Genomic DNA, 23884 nt, shown 5'->3' on the forward strand with positions numbered 1-23884 from the left:
GCTAACTGGTAGTACCCAGAATAGTCACATCGTTAAGTGGAAATAGTAACTACATTAAGAACACAGAGGGAGATTCCCAGAGCACCAGTTAGAAAACATCCTAAAATTTACCATGATGAAGAAGAACACACACATGCTATATGTGTTTAGCTCCATCAAGACATATGTGAGCAGAGTTGTAGATTCACCATCCACAGAAGCAAATCCATGCTGCTGGGGAAATCACAACATTCATATGAAAAGGCTGTTTGTGGTTTCTATGATTCCAAGAGTGGCGTAGTACACTCATAACTTTCTGGGAGTCTCTTTTGCATTCTCATTCTGTAGGCAACTTGTTTTACTGCCCCTCTTCTTCCTGGGTAGATAGGGGTCTTCTATGCCACTACATTTTTTTAATCTACTGAAATGAACTCTATAGATGATTGAAAACTAAAAATAAAATTTCCAAATAGATTGCATGCCCAAACATCTCATCAAGAACTCACTGAAGGCTGTGCCAAGAATGGAGCAGGTTGGAAAGAGGCTACAAAGTATTATCTCTATATTCCTGGCATGGAATTAGCACATGGTACTTGATCAATAAATGTTTGTTTGGTGGTTGCTTTGTGAAAGAATGCTAAACTTACCAAATGAAATAGGTGTCAGAGCTTGTCAGGGCAAGATCCCAGACATCAGTGGGGGTGTTTTGTTTGTTTGTTTGTTTGTTTTTTCTTTTTTTTAGTCCTGTATTTAGTACAGCCTTTCACATACAGAATGAAACACTTTTAATTAGTTTTTTACTGATTGTTTTTTAGAGAAAGGAAGGGAGAGAGAAATATCAGTGAGAAACATTGATCAGTTGCCTCCTGCACATATGCCCCAACTGGGGATCAAACCCACAACCTGGGTATGTGCCCAGACCAGGAATCGAAGCTGTCACCTTTTGGTGTACCGGATGATACTCCAACCAAATGAGCCATACCAGCCAGGGCGAGAATGAAACACTTGTATAAGGCACAATATTTTCACCTTGAGGAAGTGATGATGGCAGAGTTGATAATGATGAACCAGATTAGGTAACTGACTAAAGTCAAGTATCATGGGTGACAAGGATGCCAGATTAGATTGAAGATTTCTAAAACAAGCATTGTTCTCTGTTCTTCTGTCTTTCACTCTCCTCTAACTCCTCACAGTGCTGTTGGCTTCCTCTGATGTATAATTGGACGCTAATGGATACTTAAAAGCAGAAGCTAGGTCGCCTGACTAACAATTGCATGAAACCAAGGGCTTCATGAATATGCTTTGAAGTCATTGGTAATCTAGTCACCTGTTGTCAGAATCAGCGGAGTGAGTGGGTGGAGTTACTGTAAATATTGAGGAAGAGCCCTAGCTGGTTTGGCTCAGTGAATAGAACGTTGGCCTGTAGACTAAAGGGTCCCAGGTTAGAGTCTAGTCAGGGGCACATGCCCAGGTCACAGGCTTAATCCCCAGTAGGGGGCGTGCAGGAGGCAGCCGATCAATGATTCTCTCTCATCATTGATGTTTCTATCTCTCTCTCTCCCTCTCCCTTCTTCTCTGAAATCAATAAAAATATATTAAAAAAAATATTGAGGAAGAAACAAGGTAGATGTCAGTTCACTGTTTTCCCCCTTTACTCTGTAAATTTGTATACCACAAACATGGAGTTAATTTAATGGCAGTCTATTATAATAATCACTGTGTGAGCCACTTCTGTCCATTTGCCTGCTGTTGATGCACATTTGCAGATTCCTTCACCAAATGCTTATTGAACACTTGTTACGTGCCATGCATTATGCCAGATCTGGGAAGAGCAAATGTGACTAAGACAATGTATCTTACACATGAGCAAACCGAAAGAGGAAACAGATGGGTAAATACTCCTTGATAGGGGAAGTATGAGCAAAGAGGTGGGGTATTAAGAAAGAGGGGTAGAGAGTAAGAAGTGTCTGAGAAGACATCTCAGAAGTTTTATTTGAGCTCGTTCTTCAGGGCAGAAAAGAATGTGCAAAGGCATCAGCATATAGAAAAACACTGTGTGTTTGAGAAACAACTCATTTTTTACAGAGCCTGCTTAGAAAATGGGAGGGGAGACATGGTTTTAGAGCAAGGGAAGAGACTGAGAAAAGTAGATTGAGGCCAGTATGTTAGGGCTCCATGTGTCTTGCTAAAGAGTTCTCCAGAATAGAACCCATGAAATGTTAATTTTAAAAGATACCAAATAGTTGTTACATCCAAAATGTTTTCTATGATCAAATAAATTTGGAAATTGTGCATTAAACAATTGGCAGTTTTCTTCACTGCAAGACTTCTTAGAGCCGTTAGGATACAAAGGGCAATGCACATTTGAAATTCCAAGAGAAACTATTATAGTATGCAATATTTCTCTTACAGAAAATCTCCTTCTTCCCATAGGATATATCAGGGGATTTGTTTCCCAGGAAACTCATTTTGGGAAATGTTGCTTCGAGCCTAGGAAGCCACTGAAATATTATAAGCATTTTGGACGTAAAAAAGATCCCAGGTGATAGAAAGACTGGAGAGAGATGGGTCCAGATCAGTCATGGCCAAGTTGTAGAAGCGTTCATTAACATCCCCCCAGCATCATAGTCCATGACTTCTCAGAGACCCGTTTGTCTGGAATGAGGTCATGAGGAAACTTCCATTGGAACCCTTCTGAGGATCAGCCTGATTAGTCAAGATTGTTTGGTTTGGTTAAAGTTTTTCCTTAAGAAAATTAGCTATGTTGCCCTGGCCAGTGTGGTTCAGTTGATTGAGTTGTCGTCCCATGCACCAAAAGGTAGCCAGTTCCATTCCTGGTCGGGGCACATACCCAGGTTGCGGGTTAGATCCCTGATTGGGGTAGAACTGATTGGTGTTTCTCTCTCTCTCACATCAATGTTTCTCTCTCTAAAAAAAAAATCAATAAAAACATATTAAAGAAAAAGAAAATTAGCTATGTAGATAATTTCTCTTCCTCACACATATAATTTATTTATTGCATTCTGTATACGTATTATCCAAATATTGGACCTACAGCAGTATATAGTGTGGCTCTCTGCAACCTCCTGGCTGGCTCTGCCTGACCTCTCTGCTCATGACAGAGTGCCCATTGCCCAAGGGTTTAGTGTTAGTCAAGCAGGTGTGCCTGTCCTCTGCACCTGTCAGAAACCACACTTTCATCATTGCTGGTGCAGAGGAAATCAGGCCACAGCATTGCTGAGGTATTTACACAGAGACTTGAAGTGCCTCGAGGGTTCCTTGTACCAGAGCAGTCTAGTTTAAAAATATGGTTTTCAGATTTGAAAATTAAAGCAATATAGACTTATTCTAGCATAGCCCTGGCCAGGAGTTAGCATTAAACCAGTTTAATGAAAACAACAAATGAAGAGTGTACCGCAACAGCCTGAGGCTAAAATTTACTACAATAAAAAGAAAATTTAGTTTTTAAACTTCTCTCATAAGAAAAATCTCTTTTTAAAAACTGTTTCTGATGTGAGAAAAAAGGGACAGGTATGCTATTATTACGATAACAAATGTAGAATGTAATTTCAGAAAAATGTTGTGAATAAGCCCAATTGTACAAATTCTTTATAAGATGAAACCTTTCAAGTATTAAATAATATCAAAAACAACTGTCTAATACAGATGATGCATCAGTGATTCTGTGAAAAATAAAAAGTTTATGCTTTTAGGCAAAGCCCAAGAGAATAGAGTTACATGACAGTTCTGAGCTACATGACAGCATTCATCACCTCACACTCCTTGTCAATCCATTAGATTGTGGGAGGGAGAACTTTTCAATGGGTGACATGAACTTGAATTTATACTAGATTAGCAAAACAAATCATGGGATTCTGGTACAAGCCCTTTTCAGAGAGGATGGTTAGAGCAACACCACCTTTTCTAGGCCACCTTTGAAGTAATTTAAATTAGCCATGTCTACACTTTGTCTACTCTGCAATTTGGACGAGATTACAACATTGTGAGGTCACACCTGTAGCTCAAAATAAAAAGTAAAAAGCAAAACAAGATCATCTCTCTGAAAATTAGTCTAAATCAGACTTGGACGTGACCCAATAAGTTAGATGATTTATAAAATATATATTTAAAAGTCTTTTTTGTATTTTAGAAAGTCACATTATGTTTTTATGGGTAACCTGTTTTGCTTTTAAAAAATATCTGGATTGCTTTAGATATTGACAAAAACTAAATTTTTTGTTTGACCAGATTCACTCATGGATTTGGATAACTTGGCTGTTACAGCCACTAAATAGATTTGCATCTAGATGCATTGCAACATTTTAATATATTTGATCTTAGTTGTTTTTTTTTAAATAATAGGATAATTTTGCCTCAGAACAGTCCACTGGCCCTAATACTTAAAGTAAGACTTAGCAATATGCTTGTTGTTAGATTAGATGCAGAACATTTAATCAGGGATACAAAAATATATACATCAGTCAAAACAGGTGGATTGTGGGATTTTTAAAAGGAGATCTATAAAATATTAATATATAAGTTGATCATTGGTAAAAACATTTCAGTGCAATTTGCTTTCCATGAGATGTTGCTCTGTATATGTGTCTCAGTTGTTTCCTGAATGTGGTTTTAGCTAAAATAAATTTCTTTAGGCAAAGCAACAATTAAAATTAACATAGCTATGCCCCTGACTGGTATGGCTCAGTTGGTTGGAGTGTTGTCCCATACACCAAAAGGTAGCAGGTTAGATTCCCAGTCAGGACACATATCCAGGTTATGGGTTCAATCCCCAGTCAGGGTGCATATAGGAGACAATCATTCGATGTCTCTCTCTCTCTGTCTCTCTCTCTTTCTCTCCTCCCCCTTCTCCTTTCCTCTCTCTCTAAAATCAATAAAAAAAATCCTCAGTTAATGATTAAAAACGAACAAACAAAAATAGTTATATAAATAGCTAACTATTAAGGTGAGTGTAAGTAAGAAGCAAATCAAGAGAGCCATCTCAAATTTTCTACCGTTTGGTTTTATGCAAAACTCAAACCATTTCTCTCTCTTTAGAAAAGATCTTAAGTTAGATCAGAATATGTAAATTCCAAATGTTCTGTTTTTCAATATAGATAAGCATCTGAAAGAGGGGTCTATATTTTTTAAATATAAGAACTAATTTTTTTTAAGTAACCATGACTTGTTATTTATTATTTCTCTTTTTAGCGGAAGTACAAAGTGAAATTGAAAGAATCTTTGAGTTGGCAAGATCTTTGCAACTGGTTGTTCTTGATGCAGACACCATCAATCACCCAGCACAACTTATAAAGACGTCTTTAGCACCAATTATTGTTCATGTAAAAGTCTCATCTCCCAAGGTAATTAGCTCATCTCCAGCTTAAGGTTTAGCAGCTCTTTTGTTTTTTCCTCTGTGCTTTTTTGTTCATGTGCAAGGAGAATGTCTTGTGTAAACCCTTTTTATAATGAGCACAGTTTTAATTCCCACAGTTTGTAAAGGTTCTAGAAGTTCTGAGAGTAAAAATAGTCCATTTCTTCAAAAAGTCCACAGTCTATTGTGGCAGTTATGCAGGAATATAAGAGAAACAAAAACTAAGAAAGGTGAGGAAAAGTGAACTGGCTTTTCAGAGACTTTGGGTTCTATTTTGGTAAATTTCTTGGGTAATATTGATTCTTCTATCACCTATATTTTCTCCCCAGTTGAGAGAGTACATAGTTCTGGAAAGGTTTCTAGATTTATCATATATAAAGTCAAACGTCACCATATAAAATGTCTTATGGAAACATTGCAGACCCTTACATTTGTGGTTAGGTTGGATTCTTCAAGGAATATAATTATTCTGTGATGACGCACATGGGATATTTGCCATGTATCTTCAGGCCACCAGCGGAGAGAAAAATGAAAGTGAGACAGCCTCCAATTGGTCACTTTTGATTTGGGTGTTCTTTCATTTTTTAAAACTGTTGATAATGTAAAAAGTGATTATAAAATATGTACCCTTGGGAGGTACTACCTTAATAATCAGGTTTTTTTCGGTGCCTCCAAGAGTTCATTTTAATTCCAATTCAACTTCCAACCAGAGCAGTAGTCTCCTCTCATGGGTGGAGAACGCCTCCAGGAGCTGGGCTTTCCCCCAGCCCTTCGGATGTCCTCGGCCTTCCATCTCTGGCGCTGGTTCTGCGCAGGATGAGCTTGTCCAAACCGAGCCAGGCCCTTTGGGGAAGCATTAGGATGGATTGAAATTTGAAGCACCCTTCACTGCAGTGCGATAGATTTCAACCCCTCTCACCTCCTGTCCCGGTCACCCCCAGTCACCATGGATTCACAAGTGCAGCAACTGGGGTTCTGGTAGCCATACGTGCTGAAGTATCATAGTACACTAGTACTATTTTTGGGAGAGGGTCCTGTTTCAGCTAAGAAAAAGTTAAAGGAGAGTAGACTATATGGCAAAATGCAGTTATAGCAGTGCTCAAAAGACAGATACATCACTGGTTATATGTGGCCATATACCAGTACACATGTTTTGCTTAGCTTTCTATCAAGAAATCATCCTATCAATGTAAAATTAAACTGGGATGCCTCAATAATTACTATCAACAAAAGGACCCAATGTATATAAATGACTCTGATATTTATCTGACATTGAGATAGTGAACCAAAATATGACAACTGATTTTGGACAATAAATGACCCGGTACAGATCAGTTCCTCCACTTTGGCAGGACTCCACTTTTGAAATCTCTGGGTAAAATCCAGGGTAGGAACTCAAGATCCCACCCAGACCTCACATGGAACAAAAATAGGATAAATATATCAAATCCATTATAAGTGAAAGTCAGTGTAAGTGGATGATGTCATCACAGAGTTGATATATGTGATTTGTCACTTTGTATTTTCTCTCTATTCATACTCAGTGCTAAACAGACTATTAAAAGGGGCCTTGGTTTGTTTGGTTTTCTTTCAACTCATTGACGGTATCTCAGATCTGTGTCTTCTTCCATCAGGTTTTACAGAGGTTGATTAAATCTAGAGGAAAGTCCCAAAGTAAACACTTAAATGTGCAACTGGTGGCAGCTGATAAACTTGCACAGTGCCCTCCAGTAAGTACAATCATTTTTGGTCTTAATCATTCTTGATTAGTTAAGAAAGGGTAGTGTTTCTTTCTATATTAGCACTAGAGGCCCAGTGCATGAAATTTGTGCACGTGGAGTGGGGAGGTCCTTCAGCTCAGCCAGGCCTGCACCCTCTCCAATCTGGGACCCCTCGGGGGATGTCTGACTGCCTCTCGAAATCCAGGCCGCTGGCTACTAACTGCTTGCCTGCCTGCCTGCCTGATTGCCCCTAACCCTTCTGCCTGCCTGCCTGATCGCCCCTAACCACCTCTGCCTGCCTGCCTGATTGCCCCTAACCCCTCTGCCTGCCTGCCTGATCGCCCCTAACCACCTCTGCCTGCCTGCCTGATCACCCCTAACTTCTCCCTTACCAGCCTGATCGCCTCTAACTGCTCCCCTGCTGGCCTGATCGCCCCTAACCACCTCTGCTTCACCCCGCACCTGGGACCCAGGATTTCCTCCTCCATCCAGTCACAGGCACCCAGGACCTGGGCTTCCCTCCCTCTGTCTGGCCACAGGCACCCAGGACCAGGGCCGGCTTCACCCAGGCCAGCGGCAACCGCAGGCACCCGGGACCACGGGGCAGGCGGCTTGTCCCTCTCCCAGGCTGCAGCCCCAGGCACTGGTGCCTGGGACCGCGGGGTGGGCAGCTTGTCCCTCTCCTGGGCCACAGGTGCAGCCACTGGCACCCAGGACCATGGGGTGGGCAGCTTGTCCATCTCCTGGGCCGCAGCCTGGCTGGTCCCCATTCCTCTCTCCCCAATGTTGAGTGTCTGAGCCATTACAGTGTGATGGCCATTTGCATATTAGCTCTTTATTATATAGGATTGTCGTTTTTATTCTAGATTGATAGTGTGGTGGTATGTTATCATAAACCTGAGGAATTTCTTAGAACAAACTGATGCTGCCATGTTGGCTACACTCAGGCATCCAGAACTGGGTGATGTCTGTCATGTAATAAAAAACGAACTTAGTGTCCCATATTTAATGTCCTTAACTGCTACCTTGATTACCTGGCCAATTCAGCAAACTACTGAGTCAATGTGTATGCTTTTATGAAAAGAAAACCTACTGATTTGACTTTCCATTTCTTTTCTGCCTGAAAGTTCTGATAGGCATAAAAGATTATGGCATCGATGGTTGAGAATTTATTGGAACTAGAAGAGCCCTGTGGCTAGAGCAGATGAAAAGGTCAGGGTTAAGTAAGGTGAAAAGCCATATTATGGCAGCGTTTCTCCTAGTGCCGTTGCCAGGAAACAGCTGCTGAGTTGGAAGCCAAGCAAATGGTGGGAGGGGTTGGGGGAGGTAGCAGGTATCATGTGGGTCACCAGTGGTTGGTCAGTGTCTGCACCTGCCCAGCTGACTTACTATTTCTGTGCCTGTGTTTCTCTAAAGAAAATAACTTTTTTCTACTGATTTGATTCACTAGATTTCTACTCGTGTAAGGATTATTTATGCTCTGAAGAAGCTTAAAATTCAATTCAGATGTTTACAGAGCACAGACTATGGCCTGGCCAAAATGGCTCAGTTGGTTGTCCCATACACAGAGCAGTTGACAGTTTGATTCCCAGTTGAGGCACATACCTGAGTTGCAAGTCCAATCCCTGCAGCCAATTGATGTCTCTCTCTGTCTCTGTCTCTCTGTTTCTCTCTCTCTCTCCCCCGCCCCTCCTCTCTGTCATCTCTGTCCATGGGTGAAGATTAAAAATAAAAAGTTCAGACTCTAGAGCCAGATTGCCCGATTTCAAGTCCACTGTAATCCACACTAGGATTACATCCCTAATTATGTAATCTTTGGCATGTACCTACCTCATTGGGTTTGTGTAAAGACTCAATGAGTGAGTATGTGGTGAAGCTCTTAGAACGTGCCTGACACATGATAAGCACCATCTAAGTGTTTTTGTTATAATTACTGGATGTACATGTGCTGGGCCATGCCTAACCTGTCAAGCTCTGTAAGGACCTGTGCCGATCTGGTTTACTATTGTATCTCAAGCTCCTACATAGTAGGCCCACAATAAATATTTAGTAATATTTGTACAATAAGAGTATTAGTGAAATTTATGCCATAAGAATAATAGAATGTCTCTAATCCTTATAGTTACCTAGTAAGATAAGCATTATTATCCCCATTATATAGGTGAGATAACTGAAGACAGAGAGATGAAATGGTTCTCTAAGGTCACACAACAAATTAGGATTAGATTTATGATTTATCTAGTTCCAAAACCAATTTCCTCCCCTCACAACCCCACCCAACTATACACACACACATACACACACACGCGCGCGCACACATGCAACATGCGCCTGGTTACCTGCCTGCAGATAATTTGGATAACTTGGAGTCTGGAGTGCTATGTTAAGAAGTCTAACTTCACATTGTCTACTGATGAAGCCCATGTACATAGTGGAATATATGATTAAAGCACTGAGCATATATAGAAGAATGTATTACCCAATTGAAGGATGCTGACCTTTACTGATCAGCAACCAAAAGCCAGGAACTATGCTATTGTTTCCAACTTTTAGAACAATCTTATAAGGGTAATTTTATCAGTTGGGGTCTTCTGGGAAGCAGAGACCTAAATGGAATTAGAGCTGCAGATTGATTGAGAAAATGCCTATGTGAGATTAAAGGGAACCAAGAAGGAGAGCCTTCAGACCTGCTGTAGGTCTGGCCCTGGGAAGGGAGAAGGGGAAGGGGAGGATGGGTAGGAGGAGCCTCAGACTGTGATGCAGCCTTGAGACATCTCAGTCACCTAGATGTGGGTCCCCAGAGAAAAGGTTGCCCATTAGAGTGTTACAGAAAAACCAGAGAAGAACCAAGCAACACGATGTGGTTCTCAGCCTTCCTAATGCCGCGACCCTTTAATACAGTTCCTCATGTTGTGGTGACCCCCAACCATAAAATTATTTTCATTGCTACTTCATAACTATAATTTTGCTACTGTTATGAATCGTAATGTAAATATCTGATATACAGGATGTATTTTCAGGGGTCGCGATCCACAGGTTGAGAACCGCTGGTAGAGAGACGAGTTACATTTAATTATGCACGGGCCCAGAGGAAAATGTCTCTCAAATTCTGGGCGAAATCACACAGGAAGTTTCCCGTATTTATACCATTCCACCTTCTTTGTCTCCCAAATATGGGGTTTTTCCAGTTCCCTTTGCAAGTTCTTAAAGGGCCCTATGTGCTGGGGCTTTGAGACCTCGACCAAAGGCTTGGCCTGACGCCAGCACTGATAACTTTGTCTGGAGAAGGTTTAATGGCCTCTCTGAAATGGGAGTAGTCTTATTTTCCTCATTATTTAAGCCAGCAAGCATTTACAGAAGCCAGAAATAGCAGGGTTAAAATTTCAAACAGCAGTTTTTATATAAGATGGATGCTTCAAGAGGAGTCTCATGTTGGGAGAAATATCCCGGCTCTCGTCCCCCTGATGCGCTCCGGCGTTGACAGGCAGCAGCCTGGGGAGCAGGGCCTCAGCTGGAACGCTGTGGTGGATGCTGAAGGTGCAGCAACCCAGGTGTGTCTGCTGCCTACACTTGTCATGGCAGGTTCCAACTCAAGGGGAAATCTGAGCATGCGCCTCGATGTCTGCCCTAGCGAATAACATTATCCTCACTTTCTAGAAGAGAAAGCTCAGTCCCTGGGTAAGAAACTTGTTGGAGGTAGGAATTCGTAAATGAGCCCCAAGATCCAACCTTAGATCTGTCTGACTCTAACTTCTGTCCACCATGCCACTCTACCTTTACACGTAGCTGTGTGATGTAGCTGAATCTTCTGATTCCCAACATGGACATGCAAGAAATAGTCCATTTTCTATTTTGACCCCATCCCACTGGGCAGGCAGGATATTTACCTATGCTTGAAGCCACCCTAATCCAGAGCAGAACAAAGACCCCAAGTCATAAGTGGGGGGTTGGTGAGGAAGTTGAAGGGAGTGAGGGGGATCATTCCAAACCTGAAAACCATTCACCGGTGCATGTGATCCTCAGGGAAGGATGCTCTGCTGCATCAGCCCTCATGTGGAACAGGGGGCCTTCGGCAAGGCAGGGAGACACACAGCCCCTCCTCTCTGGGACATTGGCAAGGGAGCTCCCTTTTCTCTCTCTCTGAGGGAGGGGACGTGTCTTCCTCTCTTCCCCTCTTGTTGCTATTAAAGGAACTTCCTCTCTGCTTTGGTTGTACTAAAAGCACCCCCACTTTCTTTTGTTTCCAGAGGTAGTTAGCAAAATCTCTCCAACCCATTTAGGCTTTTGGGAAACAAAACCCGGTGGGGGGGGAGGGGGTTGGGGGGGGATTGAGAGCTGGCAATTTCCTGCCACGACCCCCATCCTTCCCACCCCCACCTCATGCCAGACAAGGGAGAACAGACCTGCCACCTGCTTGAACAGTAGACAAGAACAGGAGAAAATACAAAAGGAAAATCACAGATTAGTATCTCAAAACTTGTTTGCCATGTCTACCTTCACAAATGTAGAAAGCTCTACGCTGTGAGGGAGGCTGGTTCTGTGAGGCCCAGAGGGTGGTGCTGAGATCAGTGGGAGTTTCCAGGAGCAGGTCTGAGTGGACTTGAGAGCAGTGAGGCCCGCCTAATTTCACTTGGCAGTGGCCACTTTGACCCACTAAGAGGAAGGCATTTCACAAGTCCGCCCAACTGCAAATGCTGAAAACAATAGGCTGGCTTTCTAAGTAGTGAGCTCCTTGTCTCAGGGGTGAGGGTGGAGTAGGCTGTGTGAACAGATGTCAGAAATATTGTGAAAGAAATCTCCTCTGGTGAAGGCTATGGGTATGGTCGGCTAAGATATAGATATTGTATCTAAGATTCCTGCTTGACTCTCCAAGACTCTGATTCTATCTAGATTTTGAAAGTGACCAGCATAGAGATATTATTGAACCCAGGTGGGCTGAGGAGCCCAGGGAAGAGGAGAGTATAAGATCCATCAAGTCAGATGATAATTTCATTGGTTCGGAGCATTATTCAGATCAGAAATTTCTCCAGTCATGTGTTATTGGCGGGGAGCTCTCCATGTCCCAACCTGTTGCTGGTGGCAGTAGGCTTCTTGCGATGTTATGAGGAAAGGAATTTTCTGAGACTCACATGGGAGAATAAATAATATTTATTTACATGGTACAGACTCCTGAGTTTCCAAGGTCCCCTCTCCCTCTGTCCCACCACAGAAGTCCAGCTGTGTCCTTACAAGAGCTAGGATTAAAGCCATTTCCCAGATTAATGTCTACTCCACATTTGCACAGTCCAGTCTAGCATCAGGCTAGCTTAGCTTGTGTTTCCAGCTGTAATCCATTACGTGTATTGTCCACATGACTGTGGGCCATGCAGCTTCTAGGGCTACTTGGCTATGGGGGGAACATGGGCGAGTGCAAGAAAGCAAGAGCAAAGCCAGAGGAACAAGAGAGAGAAAATTCCTTTGTCTACATGCAGATATTTACCTTCTAAGATTTCTCAGGCTTGCAGTGGTTCCACCCCTTCTAGCCAATTATCTTTGTTTTCAGGTTAGACAGACAGACAAGTACCTCCCCTACATCACCCCAACTTCACTGCCTATGCACCCATCTTCCCCTTTGTCCAGTCTTTCCCCCAGTGATCTGCAGGGAATGGACTGTTGGTGCCCTGGGGAGAGTAAAGTTGCAGCTTCCTGGTGAAGCTGCCTGGATGACCATGGATGTCTGGCCTTCCCTTTGTTTTCTTCCTGCCATTAATATTAATAACTAGCTAGTTTCAACAGTAACAACCACGTGGGCATGTCTGAGGACATGGCATCCATGTCTCCATGTGGCTAAACCACGCAGACTCCAAATACTTAGTCCTCTCAGTTCCATGTGGCTCATCTGCAGTTAACCCTCTTGGCAAGAATTAAAATACATTCAGCAAACATTAGTTAAGCATTAGGTTGGTACCTCACAAGGTGTGAGGGATACAATGGCATGTTCTTGCCTTCAAAGAGTATATAGACTAATAAGATTACAGTTTGTTAAGTCAACTCTTGGCAAACAATTTGGTAGGTGATACATCTCATGGATTAAAGAGAGATTTAGATTAGGGGTCCTCCACCTCAGCACTATTGATATTTTAGGCTGGATAATTTTTTGTTGGCAGTCCTGTGTGTTGTGAGATGTTCAGTGGCATCCCTGGCCATTAGCAACCCTCAGGTGTGACACATGCCCCCTAGGGAGAAAAAGTCACTCCAGGTTGAGAACCACTGGATTAGATTAATGATTAATATATGCACAAGTTATAAGGGTAATAATGTTATAAGAATTCTCAGTAAGTTATTCCTTGAGATACATGTTAGGTGAATTGAACTTGTTTTTTCTGTTTTGTTTTGTTTTGTTTTTGCTAATATGATCTTTCTATAAGAATGAGTTTAACATTTATTCCTAATAATTACTAGAGGAAATACTTGTGTCTTATTAGGGGTGGGGGATGGTTGATGGATGCGGTTTGGGACTTCATATGAAGATGGAGAAGCAAATGTTTGGTAAATAAATTTTTGCTGAAGCATCTTTAACAATGGGACACAGAGAGGACTTGGATCAAATGGGCCTTGCTGGATTCCTCCCTGTTCCTCTCACCTGATTTACAGTAAACTAGTTATCTGTGATGATACTTGCCTTCCTGGAGCTGGTCCTCTATCTAAATTCCATTTAGTCAGCTAAGGGGCAGTTTAAGGATTTAGTGTCTTAAAAATACTCAGCTTAAAATAATCAATATCCCAAAAAGGCATATTTTGGGGTGGCAAACTCTGCTCCCCCTGTTTCCTGGGTAAGGCTTCTTCTAAAACTTTTTCAGTAAATGGTCATACAGTAAGTATCTTAGGCTTTGTGGGCCATTTGGTCTTCTTCGCCAAACTACTGAACTCTGCCTCTGTAGCAGGAAAGCAGCACGGGCAATGTGTGAAGGAATCGGAATGTTCCGGTCAAATTTGGTTTATAGGAGTAGAAGGCAGGCTCCATGTAATCGAGCCCAACAAAGTTGCCACCCTAGTTCAATCTAGGACAAAGTCCTACTTCTCGATTTCTGTCCAAACAACTGGTTATTTATTAGTTCTAGTTATCTATGACTGTTTTAGCTATGACTGTTCTAGTTTTCTATTGCTATGCAAAAATCTACCCCAAAAGTTAGTGATTTCCACCAACCACCAGTTGAGTTGGTGGGATTCAGCTGCACGGCTGACCTGCTCCTTAGCAGGGATGTCTGGAGGGCTGGGCCCAGCCAGCTCCTCTCCCTCTCTGTGTGATTTTAGGAACTTTCCATGGGATCTCCTCAACAGGGATATGCGCTTCGGACATGGCAGCTCGCAGGGCTCCAAGAGCAAGTGTTCCACTATCTCAAGCTCAGATACTGTGTTTAGATACTAACACAGCATCACTTCCCTGTGTTTCTGCTAGGAGTCACAGAGGCTGCCCAGATTCAAGGCTGTCCATCTCAACATGGAAAATGTCAAAAAGTTGGTGGCCATTTTTGATCTGCCACAGACAGAAAGACGAGCTGGGAGGATGGGCTCCTGAGCAGTTCTTCTCTGGAAGAGAGGGGGCTTTCCTTTATGCCCACTCTAGATTCACAGAAGAAAAGGTGGGATGCAGGCAGAAAAGGGCCAATGCCAGTGGTCGGCAAACTCATTAGTCAACAGAGCCAAATACTAACAGTACAACGATTGAAATTTCTTTTGAGAGCCAAATTTTTTAAACTTAAACTATATAGGTAGGTACATTGTTATTAACTTAATTAGGGTACTCCTAAGCTGGCCTTTGCTAAAAACGTCCTCCATCTGATTGAGGTACATTCGCCGAGGTCGACCCCTTCCAACTCTCCCATCCATACTCATCTTGTATACTTGTTTCGTCTATCTCCTTTCATTCATCCTCTCATATGTCCAAACCATCTCAACATACCTTTCTCAATCCTCAACACTACATCTTCTTTAACTCCACAATGTTCCCTAAAATTAACTTAATAAACTTTACGTAAAGTTTTAAGTCAACTTTGCACTGTACATGTGCGCCTGCATGTGGTATTTTGTGGAAGAGCCACACTCAAGGGGCCAAAGAGTCATATGTGGCTCACGAGCCGCGGTTTGCCTATGTGATTAGGACCCACAGCCCCTTTCTAGACCTTTTTATATGAGCCACCCGAATTTGCATTTATAATATACGTCTCTGCACTATATTGTTAGATTTCACTTGGCTTCTACCGGGTATTATACCCATTTCCTTTTCAGAGACTTTGAAAATAGTACATTTTAAGAAGGCCAAAGTTCAGATTGCCCCAGTACTATGTGAGCTACATAATGCCTGGGGAGAAAAGCAGATAGGCAGACAATTGAATCTATAAATGAAATGTAATCCTTTAATCCTACTTAGTTACTAGTACAAGCTGGCTTGTGTTACCAGCAGCTGACCCGCAGGCTCTTTGAGCTATATAATTTTTTGTGTGCGTGTAAAATGACATTGATCGCTCTCTCTGCCATAGGGGAGCTCATCTCCTCCACAGTCTTGCAAACTTCTAACATTACAGCAACTATAGTAGTTCTCGTCTATCACCCTTTATTTCCATTGCTGAATGGACTCAGATTTATTCTATTAAACACAAGAACTCCAAAGCGAATGATAGTGCCCAGTGTCCTTGATCGTATTCCTATCGCCGTAGTCATTTTCCATGGCCCTTCTAGAGTCATTTTACTTAAATTATTTAGGACCGTATGGACTCACCCATCTATTTGAAAGTGCCGTCCCCACTGATGAGTTCATTATTACGGAGCCTCTGGATGTTCATAGTTTAACCTTTAACTGCTTTTGAAAAAGAGAGTAATCGGTTTCAGATGTTCCCTTCATGAAACAAGGCCACGTGGGATCTTGTTTCTCTCGGTCCAAAGGAGACGACGCTTGCTGCCCAGGCTCAGCCACCCAACTTGGGTGTATGGCAGCCATGGGCAAACTACGGCCCCGCGGGCCCGTTTGAAATGAATAAAACTACAATTAAAAAAAGACCGTACCCTTTTATGTAATGATGTTTACTTTGAATTTATATTAGTTCACACAAACACTCCATCCATGCTTTTGTTCCAGCCCTCCGGTCCAGTTTAAGAACCCATTGTGGCCCTCGAGTCAAAAAGTTTGCCCACCCCTGGTGTATGGAGTTAGGGATAGCTCACTCCCACCAGTGCTCCTTACAACACTGGGTTAATATGAATTTAAAAACATTGGATGCATTTTCTGCAGACTGTAACACTGGTTGGGCTTGTTATAATCTTTGAAGGATAAGGATGGACAGAATAGGGCACTGTGGTGAGGAAATGTGCTTGGATACATAATGAATGTCACAGATGATTAAAGAGAGAAGCTAGAAGGGCTCAGGGTCACTAATGTTCCTTGCCTTCATGTTTTCCCCAGCAAATAGTGGCAAGAATCCTGATTGTCTTTCCAATTTAGCTCATTGAAGTGGAAACTGCTAGCGCCCCATAATATTGGTAGAACTCCTCCAGGGGTGGGGAACATCCGGCCTCTGGGCCCTATAAGGCCCTTAAAATCATTTGCTTTGGCACTGCCAAGGCATTAGGGGTGAGTTAATTAAATGTTTGACCAAATATAGCAGGCTTATTTTTAAGTTGATAATTTTGTATGGCTCGTGAATGATGTTATAAATATTCAAATGGCCCTCAGCAGAAAAAGGTTCCCCACCCCTATAACCTTGGAAAATCCCTTTAACTCACAGTCCAGTTTCCTATTACTAGTTGACTCAGGACATAAAAAGAAGCGTTAGTAATATAAAGTGGTTTTGAGCACTAGCTGGTTTGGCTCAGTGAATAGAGCATCAGCCTGCGGACTGAAGGGTCCCGGGTTCGATTCCGGGTCAAGGGCATATGCCTGGGTTGTGGGCTTGATTCTCAGTGGGGGGCATGCAGGAGGCAGCCAATCAATGATCCTTTCTCATCATTGATATTTCTATCTCTCCCTCTCCCTTCCTCTCTGAAATCAATAAAAATATATATTTTTTAAAAAAAGAATGAGTTTTGATATAAAACAAACACTGGTTGGCTATTTTGTAATCAGCATTACATGTTGGCCATTCAGCCATTTCATTTTACTGAATGGTATTTGGCAGTCTTTTTTTTTTTCCCCCTCTCTTAATGGTGGCAGCAGTTTCAGGATCTTTATACACTGGGTGTCCAAATTATTATGAGCACCTGACATTTGTAGGCAAATTCGCTATAATTTCACGCTGACGTTGCTAGAGGGCCAGACCATTATAAATAGGGAAGCACGTTGTTTACTAGGACAGTAGAAGTGATTCTTTTCTGAAGATATGGGTAAACAACGCAATTTAACAGCCTTCGAACATGGGATATATATAGTATTTCAATAGCAAGGAAATAAACATATTCTCACCTCTATTCTTTCTTTCTCCACTTAGAAATAGGCAAGTTGTCCCACATGCAGTTTTATGTATGTACAATAAATAGATGTAAAGCAATGCTTAGATAATGGAAGAGTTTGCATATATTTAACCTCCTAAATAGCTAATATTCAGTAAGGCACCAACTTTTTTTTTTTTTAAAAAAGTTACAATTCAACTGCAAAAATAACTCCTAAGTTTCATAAATTTTTTATTTAAAATGTTCAGTAGCAATTTCCTAGATGAAACGTATTAGAAATTATGTTAGTTTCAGTGAGATTCTTCCTTGTATGCTAGAAAATACGTGCTTCATAGTTATAAGGAAAGACTTGCCCACTCCCTCTCCATATCTTCCCTCCCAAAAGAATGTGAAAGGAATAAGGGGAACCTGCTCTAATCCTCAATGTAGGACCTAAAATGTGCTCTGTCTTCTGTAAAAACTTGGATAACCCACCATGGCAGTTCTTCCCAGATTTTCCAGCTTTGGGTATTGATAGTCCCAAGGATCACTCAGTTCTGAGCAAATAAGATGGTTGGCTGCCCTACTTCAGGCGCCCTCCCTAGGAAGGTTTGTGATGCTCTATGAGTAGAGAGCTGGAAAGGTCATTAAGTACTTACAGTTTTTATAGAAGACATTGCAGATCTTCATTTCCACTTGATTCAGCTTCAGTCGTTCCCTTTCCTTCTTTCCTACCATTTTTGTTCTCTGAACCACTGGATGAGCTAAAGGCATGTTTTCCACTCTTGTCACCTGTAACGCTTTAGTTTTTAATTTTTCTGAAAGAGCTTATCCAGGAAAGGGTTGATGTTTTAATGGTTTGTTTCGACTCCTTTGTTCACTTCTTATGAACTTCAGTGGCCCCGTTATTTCTGTCCATTTCAGCTGGAGGAAATGTCCTGTTGTTATTGGGGAAGTTGAGGTATCCTTTTCCCCACTGGGTGCTGGGGGTGGAGTCCTAACCATATCTCGAGAAAAAGAATTCTCTGAGGCTCCCACAGGAGGATGGGTGATTCTTTTGTGTGTGGAATTACATCTCTGGGCTTCCAAAGTCCCATTTCCCTTACTCTAGTCCTGGAAGGAGTGTAGCCGGGTTTTAGTAAGGCTAAAAACAAAGCCAGTGCCCAGTTTCCATTCTGTGTTGCAGTCGGGTCCAGTTCAGCATCAGGCTAGTTACATTCATTAGTCCATTGTGAGTGGGGATCCACATGGCCGTGGGCCACACGGGAGAATGTCAGAGCCCCACAAGCCAGGAGTCAGCTGAGAACACAAGACCAACAAAAGAGAAAACTCCTTTGTTTAGGGGATTAAATATCCCAAATTTCACACCCTTACAGTGGCTACACCCATTCTGGACCATGACCTATTCTCAGGTGTGACTGACAGCAAGCAGCTTTGCTCACCCCCCCAACTTTACTGGGCATGCGTCTATCTCCCCCCATCCAGTCCCTTCCCACAGTGATCTGCTGGGAATAGATTAGTGGCTCCCTAGAAAGTGTAAATAAAGCTTTAACTTCCTGATGAAGCTATCCAAATGACATGCCTGTAATATTTGGCCTTCCCTGTTACTAATAACTAGAGGCCTGGTGCACGAAATTTGTGCACTCAGGGGTGAGGGGGGGCATTCCTCAGCCTGGCCTGTGCCCTCTCACAGTCCAGGAGCCCTTGGGGGATGTCCGACTGATGGCTTAGGACATCCTAAGCCGTCAGTCGAACATCCTTAGCACTGCAGCAGAGGCGGAAGAGGCTCCCGCCACCACCGCTGCACTCACCAGCCATGAGCCCAGCTCAGGGCTTCTGGCTGAGTGGCACTCCCCCTGTGGGAATGCACTGACCACCAGGGGGCAGCTCCTGCATTGAGCGTCTGCCCCCTGGTGGTCAGTGCACGTCATAATGACCAGTTGTTCCACTGTTTGGTCGATTTGCATATTAGCCTTTATTATATAGGACTAGTTTAATTACAATAGTATCATTGTCATTGGATGTCAAAGGTGTTTGCTGCAGTAGTGTTTGAAACAACCCAGCATTACCCTTATCTCGGGCAGTCACCGATGGCATGACATCACAGAGTGGGTAACTATTCATGGCCGGTGACTGTCCCATTACTCACACCCTCTTCTGCTGATTAGGCAGCCCTCTGAATCCGTATCCCACGCTGGAGGCCTCACTACTGCATAGTAAGAAGCTAACTAGACTTGAACCTTTACGTTTATGAAAAAATAGACAAAGCTGGTTCGCATAATTCATTGGGCTGCTTCTCTTTGAATTTCATGTATAATTTAAAATTTTCTTCCTATTATTCTCACTTTTTAACACTGGTCTAGTCATTTTCCTAAACAGTTCACAAGGAAAATTGTCATAGATATACAGCCTGTAAAATTCTTCTTTGTTGAAAGTAAGTCACGTTGTCAGTATTTCATTCAGAAGCTGAAATTTGCTTTCCTCTGTGCTTTTGAAAACCTGAAAGCAGTTTCAATTCATCTTGCATCCTATACCCTGTCTTTCTTAGCAATGCAAATACATAGTTTCCTAGAAATTGTCTCAAACAAACAGCCATGTGCTGATATAGACAAATTCTATCTATTAGCAAAAAAAAGTACTTTATTGAAATGACTTGTAATTAAGTGTATGTTTAATTGTACCTGCAGCCATGATGATGTAACATGTGGGACAGTCAAGTAGACATAAGCCTCATTCAAACAACATTCTGCAATAGGTGCTGCTTACCTATCTTTTCCCTCTCTGGGCTTTGCAATTCTGGCTGTGATAGTCAGGGCCCCAGTTCAGGTGTCCCTGGAGGGTTCTTTAACTTGGGACTTTATGAAAGCAAGAAAATGACTTATTGAGACTACACATTGGGGAAAACCCACATTATAGAGTGAGGCCTATGTATTTGAATTACACAGTTGACATAAATAAAAGTATGTGAACAGCTGACACCAAACAACATACAGTCTAGAATTTGCTGCCAGCTTTAGCCTGGAGTGGCTGACGGAGTGGTCCTTTGTCCCCGTGGTGGCCAGTTTCCTCTTCTTCCTGTGCCATCTGTCTCCGTCAGAGCCTGCGCATGCTCTTTGTGGTAGGGAGGTTCTTGTCCAATCACGGTCGCACTGCAGTGCTATCGGAGAATGCACCGTTTCTATCAGAGCCTTATGGACACTTCTCAGATTCTGTATTTGTAAAGTAACTGTTGAAACTTTACATTAATGGGGGAGGGGCTTTTAATTGCAAGAGACAGAAACTCTCTTAAGTTACTTTCGTGGAAAAGGGGACTTATTGAAGGGATATACATTCATGCAACTATAGCAACTAGCTGTTTTCCAGTCTCTCATGGGCCATATGGTTTCTTTCTTCCATTGTGTCTTTGTTTCTCTTTATCTGTTTTGTTCCTCTTACTTTTACAGATAGAATTCTTTGGCTTCCTCATAATTTCCCCTCCCTCATAAGTTCAACTTTCACACGCCTCTCTCAGCCTCCTTCCAAATCCAGAACTTTAAGCTGCAGCTTCAAACATTAACTGACTCAGTCTCTTTATTGTTCAACTTAAAGTCCCAGAGTGACATAGACTATCAAGGACTTTTTAATACTTATCTCTCCCACCAGACTGTATGTTTCTTGAGCATAAGGATATTATCTGTTTTCTTTGCCACTGGATACCCACAATGCCTAGCACAAAATAGTACTGAGTAAATATTTGATCAATTAATATAACATGGAGAAAACCATTTGAAATCTACTAATAAATGTTCTTGGAGGGAAAGGTTTCCACATGAGTTAAATTGGCTAAATCTTCTCAAACACCAGTTGATTTGGATTGAAGTCATCTTATTCAGGGTCAAAATATTCAGTAAAGAATAATATGATGAAAACATTCAAATAGTACGTGTTGGTGGAGAGATGGTTTCCATTGTGACTTCTGCTTCAAGAAGCCCTCACACTAATGAGTGAGTCAGTTGACTCACCACAAACTCAAAGTCATCCAGTTGCCATTAACCTGCAATCCAGCAGCAGTATTAGTGCTGATGGCAGTAACCCTGTTTGATTCATTCTCTGAGAGGTTCTTGTTTTGACAAAAAGAGCTAATAAAAGCAAGTGGGTGGTGGTGGAGGTGGTGGGAGAGAGAAGGTGCAGATCAAGCTGTCGATGGCTGGGGTATGCTTTCACTTACCTATGGAGTGGCCTTTCTCTCTGCCATGGTTTTCTGACTGTCCCTCCAGGGAACCTGTGTCCTGGGTATATTCTGTCTGTGTTCCCGATCACACTGCAGTGACAGAGGGGCCACTCTGCTCCTTGGGGAAGAAGGATGCTCCTTGATTAGAGGCCAGGTGAACTTGCTGCTGCCTGAAGCGTGGACACCACATACTTCTTGTGTGACACCCCTCCCCTCCCACAATGAAATATTCCTCGTTCTTGTCTTTTTAAAAACAGTTTCACATATTTCACACAATGATCTTCTGTTAGCAGAAGTCACTGTGATTTTTTTGTATTAATCCTAAATTTTCTTTTCATATTGTTTTATCATGAGATGGATAACATCATTTTCACCAACATTCTGAAAATTATCTAAGTAAATGTTATTCCCTTCAACATAGTTACTTGGGGAGATAAAATGTTTAATTCCAAAGACATGGCCATTGTGCAAAACATTTTTAGAACTCCTCTTTCAGTACCATTAATTGCTTCTTTCATATTCCGAACTAAGTTTAATTCAACTCTATAGGAAGATATGGATACAGATGGGAATACATTATCTTTTCACTATATTCTACTTATAACCCCTTTATGCTTACCTCATCTTTTTCTTCTAAATAATGAAAATGCTAAATATTTAGTGAGCACTCCCATTTTCATGTCAATGTCCAAGTTTGCCCCTGGCTACCTGTGCAGTTCTTCACTCAACTTTAACTTTAGGAACTGCCAGCACCTCCCCTCAGGTCTGACATTGCTGCTGGATACTAGGAATGCTGTGATCTTCGAGGAGTAGAGTTTTAGGTTTCATTGCCTAAAGCGTGACGTATAAATGAAATGGATTCTTCTTGCAGGAAATGTTTGACGTTATACTGGATGAAAACCAGCTGGAGGATGCGTGTGAACACCTGGGCGAGTACCTGGAGGCATATTGGCGTGCTACCCACACAACCAGTAGCACTCCTATGACCCCGCTGCTTGGAAGGAATTTGGGCTCCACAGCTCTCTCACCATATCCCACAGCAATTTCTGGGTTACAGGTATTGCCACTTGCCACTCGTGCTTTTACAACCCGACTTTGATTAAGATTCTATAGGGAACTTGATTGGGATGGAGACTGAGATTGTCCTTAATCTGAAGAGGGAACCATGTGTGGGCATTATACATAAAAAAAAAAATCTCAACTATTATTTAATCATGATCTATCCTAGACAAAGTGTCCCGGAAAGTGGCCCTCTCTCTAGAACTTGGTTCTCTGTTCATTTATAATGGCCTTCCCTTAGGTAACTTAATCCCTCTGTGCCCAGACTCTGCCAGGAAACTTAACACCTACTCCGTGCAGCTGTGCGTTATTTCTCCGTGTCACTTCTTCAGGACTGTGCAGTAGTGGCAAGCTAAGTCAAAGATTTGGGTACAGATGGACCTTTTGACTGCTCTTAGCAAGTCCTGCGCCATGGGCTCCGGGGTCCTCTGGCTTGCCCAGTCGTTACAGATTGTGCACACAAGTAGAGCTGCTCTGTTCGGAAACAGGGACAGATCCCTGAGTTTTCTTGCGGGGGGAGGGCCACCTTGGTCAGTGGCTATGACAAGTGTCCTTGAGGGAAGCTGGGGATGAGCACAAGTTCTCTCCCCCATGTCCTGGTGCTGCACTCAGAGCTAGAAGTGGGAGCCAGAGGTAATGATACAGAGTGAATCCTGCCTTTCTACATCAATTATTATTTACCATTTATCAAGCAGCTGCTGGAATGTGGCCAAAGCCCCAGCTGACTGAGGAACAGGTAGTAGTCAATTGAGCCCTCTTGCATCGTGACTAGTTTTATAATAATGGGTTATAATGACAGTCATAATTGAAGATCGTGTTGCGTTAACTCTGAGATAAATGGCACTCTCTGAAGTGCTATTATAATGGTATTGCTTTGCTACAAAATTGCATCTTTGTAAGCAGAAAAACTGCCGTACAAATGAATAGCTTTTGAGGCTGGAAATGAACATGGGAAATGTACTACTATAAAATATGCATATATTCTGTATACAGTATATATGTATGCACCAGGACTATTTCTTGCCTTGTTTCACTGCCTGTGTGCTGATCTGAGTGTGGCATTTCCACTGACTAATTTGGGTTGGCTCCAAATTGTACATTGTGAAATGAGAAGTGGATGCATGAAGCAATGTGCTTCTGTAA

At 42.3% G+C, this 23884-nt stretch overlaps 1 protein-coding gene across 4 annotated transcripts in view; it reads left to right on the forward strand.

Moving 5' to 3' along the window:
* The window catches only part of CACNB4 (calcium voltage-gated channel auxiliary subunit beta 4), a 227855-nt gene that overhangs the window by 202567 nt on the left and 1404 nt on the right, over positions 1-23884 (forward strand). For all 4 annotated transcript variants that reach the window (XM_036320367.1, XM_036320368.1, XM_036320370.1 and 1 more), the window contains 3 exons: positions 5188-5339; positions 6985-7080; positions 22554-22739. In XM_036320367.1, coding sequence (XP_036176260.1) covers positions 5188-5339; positions 6985-7080; positions 22554-22739 — 434 coding nt within the window. The remainder of the gene's footprint in view (positions 1-5187; positions 5340-6984; positions 7081-22553; positions 22740-23884) is intronic.

This window comes from Myotis myotis, unplaced genomic scaffold (assembly GCF_014108235.1).
Source record: "Myotis myotis isolate mMyoMyo1 unplaced genomic scaffold, mMyoMyo1.p scaffold_m19_p_8, whole genome shotgun sequence".
NCBI lineage: Eukaryota > Metazoa > Chordata > Mammalia > Chiroptera > Vespertilionidae > Myotis > Myotis myotis.